This window comes from Daucus carota, chromosome 9 (assembly GCF_001625215.2).
Source record: "Daucus carota subsp. sativus chromosome 9, DH1 v3.0, whole genome shotgun sequence".
Lineage (NCBI taxonomy): Eukaryota > Viridiplantae > Streptophyta > Magnoliopsida > Apiales > Apiaceae > Daucus > Daucus carota.
Genome location: NC_030389.2, coordinates 9957658 through 9983733, shown reverse-complemented (window position 1 = coordinate 9983733; position 26076 = coordinate 9957658). Strand labels below are relative to the sequence as shown.

Here is a 26076-nt window from a genome sequence, read left to right as displayed (position 1 = left end):
CGGATTATTTAATTATGGGAAATATAGATTATTTATGGAATACAGTAACTTGAAAATTTTATTCTGATTTTGTTCAGATTATTTAATTATGGGAAAGAGTAGCAAACAAGTCTCTCTGCACCTATAAATACCCGTATAGATCGTAGGGTTTTGGATCATCTATACACAACCTCCTCTCTCAATACCACAAACTTACCTCTTTCTGGTGATAGTTCTCTTACTCGATCTCGATTTTTAAAGGAGAAGCGAGGGGGCGTGTAGGTGGCGCCTCTCACATCGCTCCGTTCTATTTTTCTAATTTTCTGAAATTTTTGGATAAAAAATATCAAAAATTAGAATTATCTTTCTCTTGCTCGATTCTTCTCCAACGATAAGTGAAGGCTGTTTATACAGTATTAAAAAAACAAAGATTGTTGCAAACAAAGGTAGTCATAGACCGTTATATCGGAGTCCACAAATCCAAACACGGAAAAGAATATAGTCTTGACATGATATTGATGGTTGATATCAACAAAATAAACTATTAGTGATGTATGTTTGTTGGTTATTCTTTTATAATATAGGTTTTGTTCATCAGACATGTTTGTTGTCGTTAATTTTTATATGATTTACTTTGTATACAGGAAAAAATTATTCATGCATTATCTGTTTGCTCCGTTCGAGCAACTTTTAAGAGGGTAGTTATAGACCGCTATCTCACAGATTTAAGTTAGATGTTTTTGTGCACAATCAATCAAAAAAATTGGAGGAAGGTGACAATGCAAGAACATGATTACTTTTCAAAAAAAATAATTAAGATTCGTCATGCTTTAAATTGTTAATTACGTGTATAAATTTATTTTCATTTTTTCACCATGAACTATAGTCCAATTTTGCAATTTTATATATTAGTATTGGTATCATATCAATATTTTTATAATATAAATTTATTTTATCGTACAAATATTAACTTTGAAACATTAATATACTTTTTATAGACAGCCAAAAAATATTTTATTCTATAAATATTAATATTGAATCATTAATATAATTTTTATAGGCCGCCGCAACGCGCGGCTTCTCAACTAGTATACTTATATAAAGAAGAAGCGAGGGGCGTGTAGGTGGCGACTCTCACATCGCTCCGTTCTATTTTTCAAATTTTCTGGAACTTTTGGATGAAAAATATCAAAAATTAGAACTATCTTTTTTAGTTTCGGGTATATTAGAAGCAAGTTTCAAAATCTGATTTTATTTCAAATTATTTATGGAATATGGTAGCTTGAAAGTTTTAATCTGATTTTGTTTCAAGTTGTTTAATTATGGAAAAAAGTAGCACACAAGTCTCTCTGCACCCATAAATATCTGTAGGTGGCGACTCTCACATTGCTCCGTTCTATTTTTCTAATTTTCTGGATTTTTTGGATGAAAAATATCAAAAATTAGTACTACCTTTTTTAGTTTCGGGTATATTAGAAGCAAGTTTCATAATCTGATTTTATTTCAAATTATTTATGGAATATATGTAGAGAACCATTCCCTCTAAAACCTTAAGGTGTTAGAGGAGACCCTTTATGGATCTTATACTTATATTTCAACACTCCTTAAGGTGTTAGAGGAGGTCCCTTTATGGATCTTATACTTATATTTCAACACTCCTCCTCACTCGAAACCCCATTATTTGGGATGAAGAGTGGATCACGGGCGCCCATCTTTGGGGCATAACTTGCCTTCGTGTCCGTCTTAAATTGTGAGAATATTGGGGGTGGCAGGAGCTTGAACCCGAGACCTCCCGCAAACCAGAGCTCTGATACCATGTAGAGAACCATTCCCTCTAAAACCTTAAGGTGTTAGAGGAGGCTCCTTTATGGATCTTATACTTATATTTCAAATTAGAACTACATTTTTTAGTTTCGGGTATATTAGAAGCAAGTTTCAAAATCTGATTTTATTTCAAATTATTTATGGAATATAGTAGCTTGAAAATTTTAATCTGATTTTGTTTCAGCTTATTTATTTATGAAAAAAAGTAGCATACAAGTCTCTCTGCACCTATAAATATCTGTAGGTGGCGACTCTCACATCGCTCCGTTCTATTTTTCTAATTTTCTGGAATTTTTGGATGAAAAATATCAAAAATTAGAACTAACTTTTTTAGTTTCGGGTATATTAGAAGTAAGTTTCAAAATCTGATTTTATTTCAAATTATTTATGAAATATAGTAGTTTGAAAGTTTTAATCTGATTTTGTTTCAGTTTTTTAATTATGTAAAAAAGTAGCACACAAGTCTCTCTGCACCTATAAATATCTCTATGGATTGTAGAGTTCAATTTGGATCATCTAAACACAACCTCCTCTCTCAAGTGATAGTTCTCTTGTTCGATTTCTAACTCGGAGGTGCTGTTCTTCAGCAGCGATAAGTGAAAGCTGTTTATACAGTATTAAAAAAAATAAAAGTTGTTGCAAGTAAAGGTAGTTATAAACCGCTATATTGGAGTCGACAAATCCAAACACGGGAAAAGAATATAGTATATACATGGTATTGATGATTGATATCAATAAATTAACTATTAGTGATGTATGTTTGTTGTTTGTTCTTTTATAATATTTGTTTTGTTCATCGGGCATGTTTGTTGTTAGTTAATTTTTATATGATTTACTTTGTTTAGAGAAAAGTTATTCATGCATTATTTGTTTGCTCCGTTCAAGCAATACTGTATTAAAAAATAAAAGTTGTGGCAAGTATGGGTAGTTATAGACCGCTATCCCACAGATTTAAGTTAGATGTTTTTGTGCATATCAATCTAAAAAAATTGGAGTAAGGTGACAATGTAAGAACACTTTTCAAAAAAAATAAATAAAATTAAGATTCGCCATGCTTTAAATTGTTAATTATGTGTATAAATTTATTTTCATTTTTTCACCATGAATTATAGTCCAATTTTACAATTTTATATATTAGTATTGGCATTATATCAAAAATTTTATAATATAAATTTATTTTATCCTATAAATATTAATTTTGAAACATTAATATACTATTTATAGACAACCACAAAATTATTTTATTTTGCAAATATTAATATTGAATATTAATATAATTTTTATAGGCCGCCGCAACTCGCGGCTTCTCAACTAGTTATTTATAAAGATCGAAATAAAATATGATAAATGACCAAACACCTCCAAGAACACAAAAACAAAATAAAGAAGACGTTACAAAAGGAGTAACGGACGATGAGTTGGGCTCAAAACGTGGTGGGTCAATACATCCAAACCCAAACACATGTGGACTAATATATTTCATGTGTGCTTACCTACAAATCATCCAACAACACGAGCGTTACTCGTCGTAAGCGCGGGCTTGAAAACACATCACTAAATCAAATTTAAACCCCTCCTTTCAGTTCCGCCTTAACCGCCTCTCTCAAACCCTAGCCTAGGGTTTATATCTCACTCACCTATACTTACACCCATACTTACACAACTCCTCCTTACTCATGGACTTTGGCCGCAAGCGAGGCAGACAAGACGCCGTTTGGAACGGCGCAACCAAGAGATCTCGGGATGGTTCGTTTCTTTAATTTTGCATTTTTTTCAATTTGACCTAGATTTAGTCATGTTTCTATATATATAACTCTTTGATTATGCGTATCTTGACCTAGATTTTGCGTTTTGTTATTTTTATTGAAGTAATTATTTTTTTTAATTAATTTTTGAATTTATGTTAGTTTGTGTGACCTAGAAATTAGTTTAGGTAATGTTGATCTATATCGGTTTGTGTGATGAATTGTGTTGTATAAGTTGACAAGATTGTAGGTGGAGAATGTGATTAACTTTGTGGTTGTGTAAAGTTAGGGTTGAGAGAATTTGTTTTCTTGCTGGATTCGTTGGCGATTTTTAGAGATTTTGTTAATTGATGGGAGATTTAAAGATTATTGGATCGAGAATTATTGGAATTATTATTAACTGAAAATGAGTAATTAATTTCGTGTAACAGAAACGGACTCTTTTGGAACTGGTGTAGGAAGCAAATCAAAGCCTTGCATGAAGTTCTTCAGGTTGTAAATCTAATTCACGTAATTTACCTAAAAGGTTAAGTTTTTTATTGAGTTTAAGTTGCTGTTTGGCATATTTAACGCCAAATTTGGATTTGAATTTGGTACATGCTCATTTTGGTGGCACATTAATAATTGTAGCTGTTTGTTAATTAATTGTGAATGCTACGAACCCAGCGTGTACTGTTTTATCAGTGGCAACAATAAATTGAAATAGGGTGTGACTATGCTCGCATCTGTTTCCTGCCACCATGAGTATGTTCTCTCTGATTAGTGTGTTTATCTTGCCACTTTTGAGATATAATTTTAGTTTGCCGCTCTGTTAATTTTTATTAACTAGCTGCGGATACTGCCAAATTATTTAACACAATTGATTATCTCTGTTATTTCTCAAACATCAGTACATATTTTAGGAGCTTCATGTTTTTTATATTCATAATCCTATCTCCTTTATGATTGTAGTTACCAAGTTATTCTTCTTTTTTTTTTTTTGGGGTGGGGTGGGGTGGGGGGTATTCAATTGGAATTTTAAAGGATTTTTTTTCCTTTTTCCATTCATGAAATTTGAGGGTATTCGAATGAGATTGTTTAAAATCCATTAAAATCTCGGGGTATTCAATTGGGATTTTAAATTATGCTACAAAATCTGGTGGTATTCAATCAAGATTTTAAATTATGCTTAAAAATCTGATGATATTCAATTGCGATTGTTTAAAATCCATTAAAATATGATGATATTCAAATGTTGATAGATTTTTTTGGATTTCAGAAAATAATGGATTTTGTGAGATTGTTTAGTGTATTTTAAGTTTTTTGAAATCCGACCAAAATCCATGAGAATTTAAAGCATTGTGCTTAAATCTTAAAAAATCTAATCAACTCTATGACAATTTATCAAGAATTCAACCAAATCAAAATTAGATACAATCCATAGAATAAAAACAATCTATTAAAATCCCAGTTGAATACACCCCTATTAGTCTGTTGGACATATGTACGGATAAGAGGAGGGACATCCACTTGCTAGCTATCTGTGGATGTCCCAACTCCCAAGCCATGTGTCATCTATTTTGATTTGGAGGCAATTGTTTTACTTTTATGGATTGTTAGGAATCTAATGATTCTTCATTTATTTCAAAATAAACATTCACTTGGGGAGCTGCTATTAGCAATTGCCCAATAATATCTCACTCTACTATTTCACTTTTGATGTTGTGATATAATCTATTATTTGCCTTGCAATTTTATCACCAAACATTTTGTTTGCTAAAATACACAAATGACTATTACTGCTATACACTTAATGATTAGATAGCTGTTTGTTTGCTTGGACTGATGGTTTGTGGGTGTAAGACTGTCTTTGAAATTAATGAGGTTTTGGTGATGACTCTTAACTGGTGCTTTTCGTCATTTCCTTGCCATATATTATATAAGGGTCTTATTGGGCTTTTTGGGAATAGGAACACACTTTCACATTACATAGTTTACTCAATATTTTAAAAGCTGTAATAAACCTCCCACCTGCCTGCTAACTGACATTTTTTTTGCTCTCAGTAGTCTATTCTGTTTTTAACTTGACCAGTGCCTTAATAATATGCATGCCTTCCCAAGTGTCATCATTATGTTAGAAGCTATGGAATTTTTTACCTCCTTGGTACCTGTATGACAATCTTTTTTCTGTCAAATCCAGTCTGTGTTGAGTCATTGGCTGATATTATACATGCCTGTTCCTCAATATGCTAGAAGCTGTAGTGAATATCCTTCCGGACTGGTACCTGGCAATTTGTTTGCTGCCAATATGATTTGTGTTGAAATACTGCTTAATGATTTGCACGTGTTTGAAGTTTATGGTCATATTGATGCATTGCGATACACTTTCAGTGGTTATACACCTTGTTTACTGTGTTCATGTTATGCAGCACTTCCGGATGCCAGTTTGGAGAAGGGTGTCATTTCCTGCACTATGTTCCTGGGGGCTTTAGCGCACTAGGACAGATGGGAAACATGGGACCAGGCGCAAGAAAGCCAGCTCCACCAACATATGCAGATGGTCCTGCTCCAGCTATCAAAACTAAGCTCTGCAACCAAATCAACACCCCAGAAGGATGCAAGTTCGGTGATAAGTGTCGCTTTGCTCATAGTGAGATGGAGCTTGGTAGGCCAGGTTTGTCAGCTTATGAAGATCCTAGAGCCATGCGAGCTCCAATGGGTGGGGCCTATGGTGGGCGGGTAGACCCATCTCCACCTGGGCTAGCTGCTGCTGCTAACTTTGGTGCATCAGCAACGGCCAAGATAAGCATTGATGCATCACTAGCTGGAGCTGTTATTGGGAAAGGTGGTGTGAACTCAAAGCAAATATGCCGCATGACAGGGGTGAAGTTTGCCATAAGAGACCATGATACAGATCCTAATCAGAAGAATGTTGAACTTGAAGGAAATTTTGATCAGATCAAAGATGCTAGTGGTATGGTACGTGAACTCATCATGAGAATTGGTGCCTCTGCGAGAGGCCCTGTGAGAACCCCTATGGCTATGCCTGGACAGGCTCCTCCAGCAAGCAATTTCAAGACCAAGGTGTGTGAAAATTTTACCAAGGGGTCGTGTACTTTCGGTGATAGGTGTCACTTTGCTCATGGAGCCGAGGAGCTGCGGAAGACGGCAATTTGAGCAGTAATCATTTGTGCTAGTCGCTTGATTGTTTGATAACGTGTTTTTAATGGGATACAACTTTTTTGACAGAAAAATTGTGTTTGTGATAGTGTCAGCATTTTTCATTTTGGATAAGTTTAATAAGTTCACAAAATTTAGACTCTGCAGTTAATGACAGTTTCTGCTTCTGGTCAACATCTATTAAAATCTAGTTTCCATGATATCTTAATTATAGGCTGCTTTCACTGCCAGAAAGTGATTACATATCAAACGAAAAGGATCTATAAAACGTACCCAAATATTACTCCAGTTTTTTTTTATATGTCACTTTTGACTTGGGTACGTAATTTTAGGTGAGTTGACCGGCTAGTAAAAATTATTATTTTTAATTAATTTTTTGGTGAATTAAATTTTTGATTATATATATTTATTTAGAAAAAGAAAATTTTAAAAATAATACTTTTAGCTATCAAGTCAAAACACTTAAAAATGTGTGTCAAAAAATCAAACGTCATATATTAAAAAACAGAGGGAGTATGAATTCTCATCTTCTGCTTAAAAGTTTGGGAGCATTAAAAACCTCACAATTATAAGGTTCAATTTGCTAGAATGAAATTGGAGATGACGAGTGAGATGTGCACTTCCATTTTAGGGGTGATCATAATTTCTATATTTTCAGTACTTATGGTCCTAGCAATTCCAAGTAGAACGCAGACTCAGCAATTCCATTCCCAACAATCTTAATCATAATCAATGAAAGATTTTCATACCCCTGTTTATTCAATATTTTCATAACATCCTCCTTTATATATCCATAAACTTTGTTCACAATTTGGATTCCAACCTAATTTTTTGTCAAGTGTACCTGACCCACCATAGTGTTGTTTATTTGAAATTTTAGGGAGTACACTTCTCTAGTTGGAAATTCCCATCCAACATGCGTATCTGCTTATCTACCTTTCTTAAAATAATAGCTTAGCTTGCACTTTGAAGGTTAAATGTATAAATGAGGAAAGAATCCCCAAAAATTTAATCAGTGTATATGTTGTGTAAAGTTGCCACACGAAAGCATGTTAGGCAACCTTGATGGTACCTTCAAGGAAAGAGGAACCAAATATCGCATATGAGCTACAGACTACAGTCATGTAGACTACAAATCTAGATTAGATACAACTTAAATCAGGGCTGCTAAGGACCAAGTGACAATCTACTTGATTCATTAAATGAATGCACAAGCGGAGAAATATGGATATGGTATATTATTGTTGTAGCCTTCTCCAACCTCCACTTGGTATCCTTTCAAACACACGTGGTTGATTTAAGGGAAATACTTTTCTCGAATCTGGGTGTTCAATCACAAATTCACACTGCCTGAAAAAATATAAGAAATTATGTTCTGCTGGGTATGAAAAAAGCTCTATCATACATTTAACAGTAAGGACATTTCGTAGCAGATTCTCTACCTGTTTCGAAAATGCAAGAACTTTCAAGCAAAATGAAGTGCTAACACAAGAATTATTGTTATATTGGTGCTGTTTGGCTGGGTTCAAAAGCCCAGTAGCTTATTTGTATTGTGTGTGTAAAGAACTTACAAGTCAACTTCTGACTTATAAGTCCGGATCTGAGAAATTGAAAATGCTAGTTTTTTTAGTGACTCATTCTTATTTTTAAAATTCGATCTTAGAAAAATGTAAAAGACCACTCTAAATGATAATTTATAATATTTTATTATTACATTAATAATTTTTATACCTGATATGTTGTAAATACAGAAATAATTATCCAAACATATAAATTAAAAGTTACTTTTCAATTATAAAAAACTTTTCACTAATAAGCAAAAAGCACTTCTTTTAAGTTAAACCAAACCACCCTTATCCGGAGTAGATAAGTACAATAGCAAAGGCAACCGACAGGCCTCAAATTTTTCATCACTTCGGTTATCTACAGTGCTAGCATACTTTATGAGAATGTATAAAAGGAAATTTCACAAAGAATGATACTTTAAGCATTAAACCCTTTTCAGGACATTACTGGATAAAAAACCAATGTCTCACATATGAATTATGATTCAGTGTAACTAATGAAGGTTCGAACTGTTCTGGTAATCTGGTTTAAACTAACTCAAGGTTATAATATCTTATTATAGCCTATGTATAATTAGCGTTATATATAATTAGCATGAAGGAATACATATAGTTGGTCATCCGGTCTTTAGAGGTCAAATTGTCAAAAAAATTTAGCATTATTAAATGACCAAGGTTTGATTCTTTACAACTACAAAAAGTAAATTGATATTATTGTTGCAAGGAAACAATATATCAAGTATAAAATTAAAACAATAAAATACAAAACCAATATAAATATTGATAAGATACAGAAGAACCACGCACAATGCCCAGGTTTTAGGCTGGTTTATGCAAAAATTAGTACAGTACTTTAGAAGAAACACAAACTTTACATTGATTACAGTTGGATATGTAGATTTTGATATATCTAATTTCCTAATATGTCTTAAAACTAGAATGGGTCTCTAGGATGTATGTACTTTTGATAGCCTTAAATTAGGCCTGCTCAATCAATTTGGGGTCCTGTTGTAATGATAAGAATTGCACCTATAGTATTTATTATATAAACAATTATAATAAACCATTAGATGTAGAAATTTACAGTTTAAATAACGTTAAGGGCACTAGACTCCATTAGCAATAATATAATACAAAAAATATATGCACACACACCTATATAAATTCGTGAAGAGAAATATCCTTCTGGAAACTGACATATAGCATAGCATATAAATCATGTCAAAAAAAAAAAAAAAATCCTATAATTAAATTTGTTTGGTTAAAACAAAGAAAACTAAAATATAAATCGAATTCTATGATTAGCAAAAAAATAAACTATGGTATGTGGACAGGTAAAGATTAACCAAAGATATATAGTCCTGCATAGTAATATGCATGAATATATATATAGTAAAAGTCTTGACAGCTAATTCCGGGGAAGCCACCAGAAAGCGAGAATATTTTGCCAACTAGAAGAAGGCTTGACATCTGATCTGATTCCTGAAGGGAGTGAGAATATTTGCCGGTACTAGCAACTAAAGCTTCAAGTTCCTATGTCAGAAATAATTTCCTGAATATATTGGGTTTTTCTATATTTTGAGGGGCCATCCTATTTTGGGATCCTGTGCAGTTGGGCTTCTATTACCAACCAATCAACGGGTCTGCCCAGGGACAGATGGAGCGTGGGGGCAGTGGGGGTACTCGCCCCCACTGACCTTCATAGTATATCTATATTTATAACACAACTTCCATCAAATAGTTTACATGCCCCGATGGTTGAGGGGTTGTATGTTCTCCCAGGAGATGCAGGTTTGATCCCTGCAGGCAGTTTTATTAGCAGATTTTTTTGTTATCCACTGCCCCTCTACCATTCCTTTCCCTCTCTGCTGCACTATCTCAATTACCACTTGCCCAGCCAACAAAATTCAAATATATATAAACCCTAACCTATATATGTAAATATCGTACAATAATATTTTAATACAATTTTTTGCCCCCACTACTTTAAAATTCTAGCTCAGTCCCTGGGTCTGCCTAATTATGAAACTACATGATATTTATATTGGTAATACCAAAAAAAATACATAGAATAATTTATTGTAAATTATCATATTGTAATTTATTAGTTTATCTAATGAAAATATCACTAGCAAGTATAACTTAAAATATATAATATGAAAATGAATTACACTTGTTAATATAGGATGTCATGATATATTTTCAAACTGTCAATTTCGAAAATTGCAGACTAGTAGTTTTATCACTGTCAAAAGAAAGTTTACACAACCTATGAAAACTAACAAACGAAATAATATACATGCCCCTCATTTCAACAAGGTTTATATTATATTATGTTTCTTGAGAATAGAACATGTAATGCAAAGAAAAAATATATTTCATTTGATAACGATAAAGTTTTAACGTTAATCAAGTAAACATAAGACCTTAACATTTATATCTATCTACACCTTTTAGTATATTTATATGTGATATCTGCTACTAGAACATTCTGGAAAGAAGCTGGTATGGTTCGGAAATTCTTGCCTCATAATTGATCATTCAGTTGTAGGCACTTCAAAGGTTTAGGCCGTGTTTGGAATTTAGAGACTTGGGCTAAAATTAGAGACTTGGGGTGTTTTAGAGGTTTGACCATTTCAATCCGCTAATGTTAGTGTTTGATAGTTAGCGGATTGAAATAAAGGTTTGGCCTCAAAAAGCTAAAGCTAATTTTCAAAAAGACACTTTGAGGAGCTTTTTGAGTTAGGTTTTGGTATGTGTCATAAAAGGCTAATCAAACAGCTATTTGCCAAACAGTTTTACAAGAAACCGCTAATTTAATCCGGTAGTCAAAACATCTATTTCAATCAGCTAGTCAAAACATCTAATTCAATCCGATAACAGCTAACCGCTAACCGCTAATTCCCAAATAGGGCCTTAAAGTTAAATATCTAGATGCTTAAGGATCGCTTGTACCGTGAACCATTAAGATTGGAATCTTACGGAAGCCACTACGTACTTGTAACCAAAGTATGACATATTTAGCAACTAAGTTCAGATCAAACCTGATCATTGTATGCATTTCCGACTTCATTTAATTATATTTAAATAAATTAAAGCTTACTGTTGCGGATTGCAGAACCCAACACTTTTAAAATTAAATAAGGGCTAAACACCAATAATAGCGGAGAGTTTTGAGTACCTTCTCTGATTTTCAACAAAATCTGGCCCCTCCGCTGAAGGTGAAGTAGAACAACTGAGAAGAATCTCTGAATCAGAAAGGTTTCGGAGCATGAAAGCAACACTTATTTGGCGTCTGGTCCTAAAAGAAGAAAACGGCAATATCTGTGTAATGAGATCGTGGATATAAATAGTTATATATACAAAAGAAGAGTTTGGCTTCAAACACATCTGAAACTTTATCCACAGGAGGTACCCAAATTGTAAAACACCCATACATAACGGAAAACGCGAAAAGCTGTAAGAACTAAGAACAAAATACCAACCAGGAAAATGGAGAAATTATGATTTGATCTGTCAGTGTGTCATATGTCTTGAGCAGCCTTCCTATACAGCTAGGGTCCTCAAATGATGCAGTCAATCGAATCCTTCTGACAATTTCATCCGGACATCTTGACGTTTTATCAAAACTGGCTGGGTTAATGGAACCAGTGGATGTCTCGACCTAAATCAAGTTGCCAAAAGAACAAAATACTTGTTATTAAGAAATCCACAGTCAACTCGCAATATACTATAATACTTTCCCCTATCTAGAGGTTGTCATTATAATCATGACATGTTAATAAATCATTAACCAACTGAAAAACCAAATTAAAGAAAGAAGCTGTGTAGTAAGAAAAACATTAAAGTAACCAGAAATCCGTGGAATATTGGGTATGCATTTCCTTGAGAATCCCATCTTGTGTTATGGTCCAAAACATGAAGTGTTTGAATGTGAAACTTTATGCTACTCTTTTCTAAAGTTTGAATAATCTTCTGACAAAGTGGAAAAGAGTAGCCATCTAATTTTATGTGTTTTCTGGATTTACTGCCACGATCCATGCTCTGCACACAAAATCCATTACGATAAAGTAAATAATTTGTCCGAGTTGTTATGTATAACATCTGAAAAAATTGAAAGGCATATTACAGTTTTTTGGCCATACTTGAGACGAAGCATCATTGAAAGCACCAACAAGATGGACCTAGATAGATTTTCTAAAAATATAAATATCATGCTGAGAATATAGCAGAGTAAACAGATAGATAACTATTCAGGTTTAAACAGTTTGCAAGGTTTAAAAACATATACATCAAAAACGTCATCAGTTTCACGCTTCACAGCTAATGACAGCATCTGGGTCAAACCGATATCAACAACATCTGGTGAATCCATGTGAGCAACAGAAGTCCTGAAATCATAGACCAAGATGTAGAAAATTAAAATTTAATCCATCTATAGCTGGCAGTTCATGTGAATATTACGTTGTGTGCATACATTCTGTTTCTGCGGTTACGAATGACAATGCCCAGACAAGTTGTTGCTTCATCAGTCCCAACTAACTTCTCACAAGCACATCAAGAAAGCAAAAGTTCAGTACATATTGGTAGAAAATTCCAAGAACTGAAAGAAATTTAAACCGCAGGTCATAATTATAAAAATTCACCACAAGTCATTAGCACTTCAAAAGTCTTCAAGAACCATAATTGCAAAACTAAATCTGATACATAGTTTTAAAAATTATAACTGAATCCATCCACATCCCTCTTTTTGTGAGGGTGTGACGTCTATTATGCATATCAGGACATTCATTTTCATTTTATCTTAAAGAATATATCGCCTTTCTCAATTTTGAAATTACCAACATTCTTTAATGAATAAAGTATAGCCGCAGAGGGTAAAATTAGAATTTTATAAAAAATGTCAATATCATCCTACATAAAGACAGTAAATTGATTCTCTAAACCTCACCACTATTTGGACAATTTATTACTTTGAACTGCCACTATTTAAAAGATGGAGGAAGTAATCATATCAAAATGAAGCATTTATTTGAAGTAAACTGTACCAAGAATCGCAGACACTTTAATTTAAACCAACGATCTGTGCTTATGTTAGGTAAAACTCGAAACATACTTTACTTTCCCGTCTCCCAGACTTCTTTATAAGATAAAAATGTTTCATCTGTTACCTCTTTTTAACAAAATATTGCATGATGAAGGTAATATATAAGCGTACATCCACGCATGCAGTATAGAATGAGTTATTGTAGAAGCAACTATATAAACTCACATCCACGCAGGAAGGGTCGACAGTTGCAAATTCCCTCTGAAAGACATAAACTGCTTTACTAGTTGATCTCTCCATATTAGATTCGTCAGAAGCTGAAAATTTCCTCTCTGAGATAGCTCGAAAAGAATGTGAAACAGATACCAATAAAGGATGCTTCATCAGAACAGCCAATGCATCATCATCCTACATAGAGACGGAGTTCAAAGGATAGCCAATACTAGGTCATGAGCTGATAAATATTCAAGATAAGCTGACCAAAATGGAACATCGAAATATCTATAGATCTTTAAATTACAAAATTTCACTAACTACAATGATTTGCATTTAACATTTACCTACACTTTGCCACATCCCACATATACCATCCTTTTAGTTCTTATAACACAATAAGAGCATCTCCAAGAGATTAGCTATATGATGTCCTAAGCTATACTTTGAGGAATGTGGCCCTCCAATAGAATCATAAGCATTCGCTAAAAGTATTCACTCCCCTCTTTTCTCACACTTTTTCCTTTCCACATTAATTCCCTCCTAACGGATTTAAACTCAATATTCTAATAATAATAAGGAACACAAAAAAAAATTGTTGTTGTAGTTGTCATTCAATATAATGTCCTGGTTTACTAAGACTTATATCTTGGAGTACATATTTAAGAAATCCCATTGTGATGCTCTTGGAGATGCTCTTAACCAGCTATACGTCGGCTGATACCATTACATTTCCAATCAGAGCACTCATGGTTTTGGGGTTTTAAAATCAACTAAAACCCTCTGTCCCTCACTTGCCGACATACAACAGAATTATCTGAGCTTGACACTTTTTTATCAATTAGCGGAGTCTGAAATTCGATATTCATACACATTACTTATAACACAAAGTCTTTATATATAGGCACTAGTTACAAATTCTCATTTACTTGATTACTGATTTATATTTTCTAGTACGGAGTTGTGGTGGGGGGCTGAAACCTACGGCTGTTCCAGCACTAAGACAACCTTTGATACAGCCCCGACACTCTTGAATTCTCTACATTTTCAACTGTAAATACAACACATGCATTTTCAATTTCAGACTCTTGTATTAAGAAATTGTGACATCAAAAAGAGGCTATAATTCCCTTTCCGACGAGTCATAAGGTTTTGTAATTCCCTCTCTAAACAGTATTTGCAACGAAAACGACACAAAAGTTCATTCAAATCTGACACATTCCAACAACTTTACCAAATCCACAACCAAATCTGAAACACCCCTTCAACCCAAAAACAAACACTCGAGAAACTTTTAAAATACAATTTTCCATCCTGTCAATTCCTCCTCTTCACAAAAGTTTCCTACTTTCATTATCTTGATCAAGAGAACACCGCAATTAAGAGAAAGTTTCATTGCGGGAAAGTTTCCTACTTTCATTATCTTGATCAAGAGAACATTCAAATCGAAGGAAAATAGGACCAACCCATATGCAATTGGGGTTGTAAAAATTTTAAAATAAAGACTACCCCACATGAATATATAATCTTAATATGCTAAAAAGCTTGATAATCCACAATCAAGATTACATAATTGCAATACAAATTTTTCTTTAAAAAATAATTAAACACACTCACGAACCCGTATCTGTGACCGAGTTTAAACTCTCTAAGTCCTTGGAGGGAGCGACAGATACCATTAAACAAAGAGTTGGTTAATCGCAATACAGTTAATACAGTTAAGACATACAAGTAAGTGTCAAGGAGATGAAGAGTAGTAGTACCTGAGTGGAGTCGTCTACTGTAACTGGAACTCCGCCAACATAAATCATGCTTCTGTTCTGTCGGTACACGATCAATTCTGCTGTCCTGCCGGTATTTGTCCGTCTCATTTTAATTTTAGTTTTTATTACATATACTTGCGTTCGGTTTTTTTTTTTTATAAAAATAAATTATTATCTTAATCCAAATATAAATTGTTTAAATATCATTTATACCATTTTATTACATAAATATAGGTATATTAAAAATATTTTTCTCAAATTCTGAATTTGAAAATCAATCAATATACTCATTATATTAATAGATCAATTTTTATCCGATCAAATATTATATATAATAATTTTTTAGTTTATATTATTTCAGAACCGATATTGGGTCCCTTCATATAGCCAACTCCAAATAAGGAAAATTTATAAATATCCAGAGGACTGATCCACGTATATTGGTGCAGCGCCAACTCCAGAAGGTTAAAGTTATAGGTAACTTAACGAGAGTTTGTGTCAACTCAGGAACCAACTCACGAATCAACTGAACCAAGTAATTGTTGGAATATTATTTGAATAAAAATATTATATTTTATTTGATCCACCGTCTTTGAACCGATTTTTACCTTCTTTGGTTCTGGTACAAGAACCTTTGCAAGGCACCCCATACTTGTAAGAATTTATAAGAAGGCTTTTGATGTTTCCATAATTCTCAGGGGTTTGCTCTTGATTTTTCGGGGGTATCCTATTCAATACGTAATTAGCTGACAACACAACATTTCCCCACATATTTTCAGGTAAACCTGAACTTAGCAACATTGCATTGCACATTTTTTTTAATGTCACTGAGACGAATACGGAGCAGTGACTTCATTAACAATTCCATGTTTTGCACAGAAGTCACCAAATGGTGATACATATTCACCACCTCGGTCACTTTTTATAACTTTAATTTTACCTGTTCGTTGGGTTTCCACTTCCTTTTTATAGAGCTCAAATTCTCTATAGCTTCATCTTTGCTTTTAAACATATAAACATAACAAAATCTTGCACTATCATCCACGAATGTGATAAAGTACCGAAACCCCTCCCTTATTTGGTTTGATTTGTCATTTATGTGCTTTTGATTTTGTAACTCCCATTTTATTTTGTAACCCCTATGTCATTATATTTGCATAAGTTACAAAGTTAATGCATTGGGAGTTACAAATTCTTTCCCCTATGTGTTGAGCCCTTTGCTTTATTGTTTGTGATACCAAAAAATATACAACTCTACCATATTTTCTTCTGTTCATCTTAGAGCTTTAGGTTCCCATTTCTGTGAGATAGTAGCTACATTTGTTCAGTTCGTAGGAGACGGGTTTGTAAGTGTTTCAAATCACCTCTATTCGTTGTATCCTGGGAGATGGAAAACTAACACACCTTCAAGCACCACGAGGAAGGAACTTATCTGTTTTAAGGACAACGTGGTTTCACGTGCCTCGAATATTTGTTTCGGTATTTTACTATTGACTCTTGATTTCAGGTAATTTAAGGTGTTGTACTCCCTACACTAATCATGGTTAGATATGAAATCTATAAATAGAGCCAAGCATTTTCATTTGAAAATAACAACACACATTGTAATTGTGCACATTACCACCTAAACAGTCTGTAATGAATAGTCGAGATAGATTGAGAGAATTGTTGAGCGTATTTGTGCGTGGTGTTTTGTTGTCTTGTGATCAACGTAATAGTTGGATTTGTAACACCCCTCGAGGACAATATTAATACGATTATTTACCGAACTTGATGGAGTGTTATTTAAATATGACTAGAAGACGGATAAATAGAATATTTCGCAAATAAAATTAAAAATATAGAATATGGTAATGATATATACAACCATCTCTTCTATGTCACCTTGGGACTAACAATTGGTATCAAGACTTGTTGATCGACATACAGATCTGAGATCTGTACTGTTAGGTATAAATCGAAAGCTAGCTTCGTAGTTAGTTGTACTTTTATCCGGAACCACGAGTATTTAAAAGTTAGGTATAAAACGTACCGTCATTTGACAGAGATGTCAACAATATCCAACCTAAAAATTTCATGTACATTGAAATTCTCGAGAATGGTCTGTTCATCCCACCGAAGGTTATTCCCAAGATTGTTGAGAACGGAGTTCGTTTTCGTCAAAAGTCTACTCCAAAGGAGTTGAGTGAGTTCACTGACACACACAAGGAATATGTCGCACTTGACTAAACTGCAATTCATAATTGTAGAAGCAATGGATAAAATCATATCCCACTTGATCCTTGCTAGAATGTAAAGCTGACGTGGTATTTCATTGTACTGTTAATGGAGGGTACATACGAAGTGAAGGAGAACAGATACGATCTGTTGATATCCTAATATGAAGCATTTAAATCTTTACCTAGTGCGTCAATTTCATAGGTATCAATATGAAGTTTATGATGGTGATGCCATGACATTTAGAGAACAAAGCTTCATCAACATGGGTTGACTTTAACATGATTTCCCTTGAAAAGCTGTTTAGGAAGTTGAAAACTTATGAGATGGAGCTTGAACAAAGGCGAATTATCTATGGGTTTGGATTGCTAGAGAATAATTAAGCATGCGAAAACGCTAAAGACAACTGCTCTGCTGGTAGATTAGCCACCATTTGCTTATCAAGCATTAATAGAAGGCGAAGATATTTGAAGTTTAGAAAATTAAATAAAAAGATAGTAATATCGATTTTGATAAGTTACGCCCACATTGAAAATAAAACTTTGGAACTTTACTATTTCTTTACTACTAGAAGTTCAAAGTTATTACAACATTAATTAAATATGTAATTACTTAAACTTATAAAAAATAGAGCCCAGTTAAGTAGTAGGGTGTAGAATAATCCTCCTCCTGTAAGCATACTGCTTGATGACTATTTGATGACAAATCTGGATTCTGTGCAGGCAGTGTATATTAACTAAGCAGTGCAACATATTCCAAGTTTCTAATCAAATTCCAAGTTTCCGATCAATACATGGCTCACATATTCAAGAGCTTACTCCTTCGTGCATGTTGACAACCTCTATTTTATCACGAACTTGTTCGCCAAAATAGAAGTAAGAATCCCAAATTTGAAAAACGCAAAACATCCATAATCCCAAAAAGCCAACTGATAAATCAGGTCCCAGCCTAGCAAAAACCCACATATGCTTATCATTTAAATCGAGATCGTTATCAACTTCATTGTGGTCGTTAGATTTATTTGAATCTGTGTCACCAGCACATGGTTTCAATATAGGAGGGTCGCATAGTTACAGGGATCGTCAAGTGTCTGAAGCTAATACTATAAGGTATACTTCTTGATAAATCATAAAAAGAGACATTCATTTGGCTTAAAAAGTTTAACCATGACATGCAGTATGGAATATGTCCATGAAGCTCATTTTTAGGGAGATCAAATAATATCATTCCAACTTCCCCCATAATGTGAGTCTCTGATAAATCAATGAGAATCAAATACTAGGGTGTAAAGGTGTAATGTTGCTCATATCCTTTCGTCTCATCTATCATTCCAACTTCTCCCACAATTTTGAATAAGTCATTTGAAGTGGATGATACCTTTAACCATGGCACTGAAATTGCGAAAACAAGAAGGAATGTTTCCTTTAATTTGGTTGTCTGTCAAGTTCAAAAATTCAAGTGACGAGCGTTGGCAAAGCAACGTAGAAATTTTATCATAGAAATTGTTGGACCAGAGTATCAGATACTTGAGATGAGGTAATTGCGTTGCTGTCCAAGTGGGGAGTACATCACTTACGTTATTCTTTCCACATCAAGTGTAAACAACATCGGAAACTTTCGGAAGGACAGAGAAAATTTTCCTTGAAACTTGTTGTGCGTGTTCAAATTTCGGAGACTCCCTAGTGAATCTAAAATATATAAGAATATTACCAAATAGGCTATTATTCATTAACTCCAAATTAGTCAATTCAATCAGAATTTCTAAGTATCTGGGAAGCTCTCCAAAAAAGTTATTGTTGGGGAGTTTAAAACTCAACAAAGACGCCTATTGCGTAAGAATGCAGAAAATTTACCCGATAAATGATTATGTGAAATGTTAATGCAAATAAACCATTTGAAGCTCTTGAAATTAACAACAATTGCTCCTCATAGATGTCATTGTTATTGACATGGTAAAGAGATGAGAACAAACTCAAAAACCAATTAATTGGGGGTGGTATTCAAAATTCTTGTATTTGATAATTCTAAATACCGAATATTCTGTTGCGTGAGAAGTCAAAATTTGTGAGTTATTAAAAATAACTTAAAGTGACTAAAAATAATCCGTCGAGGTAAGGTTAAAATTTTGACTTATGATTTAACGTAACTTAATGTAAAATGTGATAATCTGAAATTTAAAATATATGTTCAAGTAATTTTGTCTTATTAATAATTTAGGAGTTATTAAAAGTATAATAACAAAAAATAAAACTAATTTATAGGTAACTTGTGTCTTATTAATTTTTATCAAAACAAAAATTTAAGAAAATTAAATCACCGAAAAAATCTCAAACTAATTTTTAGCTTTAAGTCAGTTTTTGACTTATTTCTACTTTTAAGTCAGCTTTCGGCATATACATAAGAAGACGTTTTTCAGTTTAAAGTCCAAAATGACTTAAAGTCACAATATTACATGCCGAGTATGATAGTAATAAGGGTTTTTCTTATAAATAACCAAGTTTAAAAGATTTTTTGCAGAAATACTGTCACTTTTAAAAACTAATTGCAAAAATACTATTTTCCTGAAAATATTTGCAAAAATACGGTGGTTGCATATGCAACTATATCTGGAACTGCTAGCAACCATATATGCAACCGGAAATGCAACTTTGAAAAAATCGGTTGAAATTTACATTTAGTTGCATAACAAGTTTCAAGTGGTTGCAAAGGCAGAAAAATGAATACTCTTGCGGGGCCGATATTAATATCACAAAAAAAATCAACTAAAAACTAAAAACCACCCTTAATCAACTGAAAGTAACAACAAAATCAATTAAAAGCAAACCATACTTTTCTTGCATCTATTTTTCTCCCCTGCGTATACTCTTATCTCAATACAAAACGACTTTATCCATTCTCTCCCCTGCGTATACTCTTATCTCAATACAAAACGACTCTGCCACTCTCTCAGTCCCTAAATAGTTCTCCCGCGTCTTTCGCTTTCTTCATCCCCATCCCCTTCTTTCTCATTGTCTTTCTCCCTCTCTCCTAACAAGACGGTTCCTATATACTTCTCCCGCGTCTTTCGCTTTCGCCCCCCCCCCCCCCCCCCCTCTCTCGTTTTCTTTCTCCCTCTCTCCTAACAAGACTTCTTTTTCGATCTATAATTACCCATCTTCATTCTCCAAAATATCAACTCAACACCCCACGATAACATATCATCATGCATTTCATTTAAAAATCCAATCAACACAACCCTCAATTTCATCAATTCTGATTTTCTTATTCTACTTATGTAAGATCTTGTATATGTGTGTGTATATATATACAAGCACGACCGAGATGAAAAGAATTATTGGTTATAATTTAATAGAGATAGAGACGGGGAGAGAAATCGAAGAGAGGGTATAGAGAGGAGATAAAGCGAGAAGGGGAGAGAAGAAGATGTGTATTATGCGATCTTCCAATTTTTTTTAAAGAGAAACGTAAATATGCAATAATTAGAAGAAGACCGTATGATTGCAATTACTATGCTAAAATACGGCATTGGTCCTGACAAAAATAAATAAATACGGCATTGGTGATAAATACCCTAGTTTATCTAATTTGAATTTCCGGGTCAAAACACGAACCATTACGATTTGGTGTCACTTCCATGGTGACCCGATCCGATACTGAACCCAATCCTTCAATACTCACAAGTACAGGATGCAAAATATTAATAGAACACCTTGCCCAAATCACTGGTCTACGCAGTGCTAAACAACAGTTTATAATTCAGGCACATAATAATATACACTTGTCACCAACACAAGTAAATCTAATGCTATATATGTCCTCTATAAATGATCACCAAAAGAAATACTCCTGACAAGATATAATTACTTGCATGCAAGAACCTTAAAAATTGCTATATAAGCTTTCATTCTTAAACTATAACCATGCAATATCTTCAGCTACTGAAATTGGCAGGAGTCCAGAATATGCCGCAGTACCTATATTAATAAGTTACGCAAACCAACTATAGGATCCGCGATTGCATAAACTGCAAGTATGAGCATGTGTTCATTCAAAAACCTATACACCACTTTAGCATAGAAAATAAATAAAAAATAGAGAAATCAGAAAGAAGGTAAAACATACAATAGACGATACAGATAGATAATTCAAACCTAGTACGGCACTGCAGACTGTATACAAGTTTTTGTAAACATGAACTGGAAATAAACCAAAAGGTTTTACTAGCAAAGGCAGAACACAGTTTCAAGATGAAACATTACCAATCTCATCTCTCTCTTGATATGGAAAGCAAAATCATCTCATTCTCCTCCGTTGGGATTCCCGAGGAACATCATTCTCAGTATCTGAAACTATAGATGGAAAACTTCTCCTGGAGGACAAACGACGGGGCACTGAAAGATGGTCCGAAACATTTGAAGCAGTTTCCAGGTTTTCCGAGGGAGCAACAGCAGCAGAAGCATCAGGAGCTGAATTAGTCTCAGCCATAGAATTTAAACTCTGGAGCTCTGTTTGTATAACAGCAACACTATTACTAAGCAGATCCCTGGCCTCCAACAACTGTGAATCAGTTCTTTGCACGTTAAGAACACGTATAAAAGACTTTAGGTTCTCGACTAACCTTTCAGTATTATTCAATGCAAATGAAATTGAAGAAAGTGAAGCAGCAGTTTCTGATAATACCCTTTGAATATGACGGGAGCGTGAGCGGCGTCTAGCTCCTATTTCAGCATTCAGCGCCAGAGGCTCCAAACCTGTGAAAGAATCAGCTGGAGTATTATTGGGATTTTGCTGTCTTGGTTGTTCGGCAGTTGCATTACCGCGTCTGCTACCCCCTATTTCAGCTGTCATCCACTGAGGCTGCAAATCCGAGTCAAAACTTGTAGTTGCATTATCAAGGTTTTGTTGCCTTGACTGCTCTAGGTTTGCGTGATCCTGCTGATGACCTCCTATTTCTTCAGTCACCCATAACTGCAAATCTGTCACAAAACCAGTAGTTTCCCTATCAAGATTTTGCGGTCCCAAGTGTTCTGTAGTTGGATCATCCTGATGATTAACCCCTATTTCAGTAGTCATAAACAACGGCTGCATATCTGTGACCAAACCAGTACTTGTACCAAGACTGTGCTCTGTTAGTTGTTGTGAAATTGCATTATTGTGCTGGCTACCACCTATTTCTGCATCCCTCCACAACGGCTGCCACTCAGTGACAGAACCAGCATCTGAACTATTGAGATTTTGCTGTCCTGGCTCTAAAGTTGCATCATCACGTCGGCTGCCTCCTATTTCTGCAGCCACCCATAAGGGCGGCAAATCTGTAACAGCAGTTGTACTACCAAAGTTTCGCTGTCTTCGCTGCTCTGCAGCTGCTTGGTTGTGTCGCCTAAGCTGCTCCGTAGTAGCACCAATTCCCATCCTAATCCGACGTAGTGCTTCTACAACTGGAACATGCGTAACAGGCCTGCTCACACGTTGCCTAATGCTCTCTACCCTGTAAGCCCGAGGCCTAGGAGGTATGCAAACACCAGAGCCTAGATCAGGCACATGGCTACTGTTTGCACTGCCATAAATTGGCGTAACATTCGAATCTACTACATCTCCCCTGCAAACCGGGCATTCCTTGGCCGTCAAATCAACATACTCCAATTGATAAAAGCAAGGCCAACAAAACAAATGACCACAACAAGTCAAAACAGGCTCCTTCGCCATTTCCAAGCAAATATTACAATCATAAAAGCTCCCACCATCACTAACATCCTTCTTATCATCCGTCTCATCCTCCAACGCTTTCCCTACCAATTGCGAATAATTCCTTTTACAACCCCTTCCAACATCCCCCGAACCAACTCCACTTTCCCCATTACTCACCTCATTCTCATTTCCCCCCAAACCTGTATTCTGAACCTCAACCACATCACTTCCCTCAGCACCACGACTTTGAGATTGCAACAACGACAGCCTACGTTGTCTTAACCTCGATGTAACCTCCTCAAGGCGACGAATCCTATCCTCAATCTGAACATGGGCACTTTCCAACTCACTAATTAATGGTCTTAATCTTACCCTTGAACCATCAGGATCTAAGTTCAAATCAATATCATCCCTCATAACATCACCACCATCACCATCCATTACAACAACTCCAATAATCACAAAACCCTAACACCCTTTTCAATACAATCAAAGATGACCTATACCCAGAAGCTGAAATTAATAAATAACTTCATTTCAGATTACAAACAACCATTTAACTAATATCATGAACAGAAAATACGCAAAAATATACAGATATCTACATATACCTAAAATTGAAGGAAGAATTTAATACCTGAGACTAGACGGGTCTTTGTAAAATGATACGATTCATCCATAGCTTCATCTTCAGGTACAAATTTGATCTGAATTTGGGTGTGCGAGATTATTGAAGCGTTGCTCGATAAAAAATTATAATGTTTAAAGAAAATAATGAGAGGTGAAAGGGCCAAGGGGAAAATAAGAATCAATGCCCCTAGCACTCGTCACTCGGGCTGAGTTAGAGATGTGCACAAAATAATTAAAATAACGATTTAATTTAAGAAAATATATTTAATAATTATATAATAATTGTATATGTTTCTATATTGAGTAAATAACTCCAAAATAAGCAAGGAATAAAAACGAAGTTCTTCTCGTATCTAATGGGGCTGTTTGGCTAAACTTAAAAGAAGTGATTTCTTACTTAAAATAAAAAAGTGGAGTAGAAGTGAGAAGCAGAAGTAAAAATTTTAAGTTGTTAAGTGTTTGGCTACTTAAACTTATAAGTTTTTTTTAGTGTTTGGATGATTTGACTTAAAAGTAATGCCATGTTTGGTACATTATAATATTATTTTTAAAAGAGTGTAAATTATTTTCAAATTACAGTATAATTAAGAAATTGATAAATATTTTTAGAAATTGATTAGAATTTTCGAATTAATTTTTATAACGCTGTTTTTTTTTTTGTGAAAAAGTTGTGGTCATCAAAATATTGTTAAAAATAAGACAGACATTTTTTTTTTCTAAATAAAAAACTTTACAATCGAAATAATAAATTAAAATGAAAATAATAAACGAAAGAAAAGAGATAAGAACAGAGAGAAACATGGCGCACAATTATGAAAGAAGAGAAAGAAAGTGCGAAGCCAAAGAAAAAGCACCAACTCTTTACTTCTCTTTTTCCACTTCTGAAGCCCACTTTGTCTGCTCTGCTCTTTCTCCCAAACACAGGCCCAGCCTCCCTTCTTGGCTTCTACTAAAAAAAAACGCTTGCTTCTTAACCCCAAACAACCCCAATATCTCATGGCATCATTGGTAGCTAAATAATTTATTTAAGATAAAAAAAATCAAATTAAATAATTTAAATATAATAACAGGCTCCTTGATCCATATTCAAATTTTGACGGATGATGATCCCTTATAACACGATTACTTGTAAAGTCAACTTAATTATATAATCTTACTTTCTTATAATTTGGGAACCGGATGTAAATATAATAATTGATATTAAGATTTTTATAAAAGATATAAAGATAATTTGGAACTTTTTTTTTTATCAAACTATTTTTATAGTCATAGTATCTGTTCGATACCTAAATTTTGATATAGGTGAGAATCGAACCTGAGACCTCGGCGACGACTGATGTATAGCTTTACCACTTGAGCTACTCTCAACCCATAAGATAATTTGGAACTTAAATTTTTATTTGTTTTGAAAATTATTTTGAACATAATATTTTAATGAAAACATGGTTATGACAACAAGTAGAGCTGTTCACGAACCGAGCTGTTCGCGAACAAGCTCGAGCTCGGCTCGATAAGAGCTCGGTTCGGCTCGGTTCGTTAAGAACTCGAGCTCGAGCTCGAACACAAAAATGTGTTCGTTAAGAAAACGAGCTCGAGCCGAGCTTTTAGTGTGTTCGGCTCGAGCTCGGCTCATTAAAGCTCGAAAAAATGCAATATTTTTAGGATAATTTCGTAATTTATACATGTTATTGAACGCCGAATTCAACATATAATATATCAAATCGATCAGGAGAATATTAACTATAACATGGTACCATCAAAACACACTAAAAAATTTAATTTGGCTTGCTATTTTAAGAGTCAAGTAGCAGTTTGACCTTATTTTTTTCTGGCTCGGCTCGTATGTGTTTGTGAACAAGCTCGTGTTCGGCTCGTTAGTTAACGAGCTCGAGCTCGAACACAATTTTTTGTTCGATAAGAAAGCTCAGCTCGGCTCGACTCGGTTCGATAAGAAAAAATTTAAAGCTCGGCTCGGCTCGGTCAAAACTCGGCTCGGCTCTGTTCGTAAACAGCCCTAACAACAAGTGCAGAAAATAGTGTAAGAGGCTGTGTGAACTGTGAACCACTCTTCTTCATTATCATCTATAAGCAGCAACAACAATTACTAGACAGTCTATCCTTTGTGTTTTGGCCGATGTATTACTAATCAATGATTATAAAAAATATTTCATATGAGTGATTTGTTCTTTTTCATCTACTTGTTAAAAAACCTCTCGGTGTGGTATGTTTAACAACGATCGATCATC

General features: G+C 34.3%; 3 protein-coding genes across 7 annotated transcripts; 1 reads left to right on the top strand and 2 right to left on the bottom strand.

Moving 5' to 3' along the window:
• Positions 1–3305: 3305 nt before the first annotated feature.
• On the top strand, positions 3306–6881 carry LOC108203093 (zinc finger CCCH domain-containing protein 14). The gene is made up of 3 exons (XM_017371822.2): positions 3306–3549; positions 3980–4040; positions 5957–6881. Exons 1-3 carry the CDS (start codon positions 3480–3482, stop codon positions 6702–6704), a joined length of 879 nt encoding a protein of 292 aa, XP_017227311.1. The 5' UTR covers positions 3306–3479; the 3' UTR covers positions 6705–6881.
• A 799-nt stretch (positions 6882–7680) lies between these two features.
• On the bottom strand, positions 7681–15430 carry LOC108200438 (protein N-terminal asparagine amidohydrolase). Of its 2 annotated transcripts, XM_017368588.2 has the most exons (9): positions 15296–15430; positions 13545–13727; positions 12750–12814; positions 12564–12663; positions 12418–12456; positions 12125–12316; positions 11758–11936; positions 11454–11573; positions 7681–8057 (listed from the first exon to the last, which is right to left on the bottom strand). In XM_017368588.2, exons 1-9 carry the CDS (start codon positions 15401–15403, stop codon positions 7946–7948), a joined length of 1098 nt encoding a protein of 365 aa, XP_017224077.2. In that variant the 5' UTR covers positions 15404–15430; the 3' UTR covers positions 7681–7945. The 2 variants fall into 2 exon arrangements, with proteins under 2 accessions (XP_017224077.2, XP_063940793.1); XM_064084723.1 differs by lacking the exons at positions 12125–12316; positions 12418–12456.
• Positions 15431–21559: 6129 nt separating this feature from the next.
• Positions 21560–24033, bottom strand: LOC108202928 (uncharacterized). 4 transcript variants are annotated; one of them, XM_017371550.2, is made up of 3 exons: positions 23838–24033; positions 22193–23713; positions 21560–22069 (listed from the first exon to the last, which is right to left on the bottom strand). In XM_017371550.2, the coding sequence occupies exons 2-3, from the start codon at positions 23639–23641 to the stop codon at positions 21806–21808; spliced, it is 1713 nt and encodes a 570-aa protein (XP_017227039.1). In that variant the 5' UTR covers positions 23642–23713; positions 23838–24033; the 3' UTR covers positions 21560–21805. The 4 variants fall into 4 exon arrangements, with proteins under 4 accessions (XP_017227039.1, XP_017227038.1, XP_017227037.1 ...); XM_017371549.2 differs by having other exon boundaries at positions 21560–22055; positions 22131–23713; positions 23838–24025; XM_017371548.2 differs by having other exon boundaries at positions 21560–23700; positions 23838–24025.
• Positions 24034–26076: the final 2043 nt, after the last annotated feature.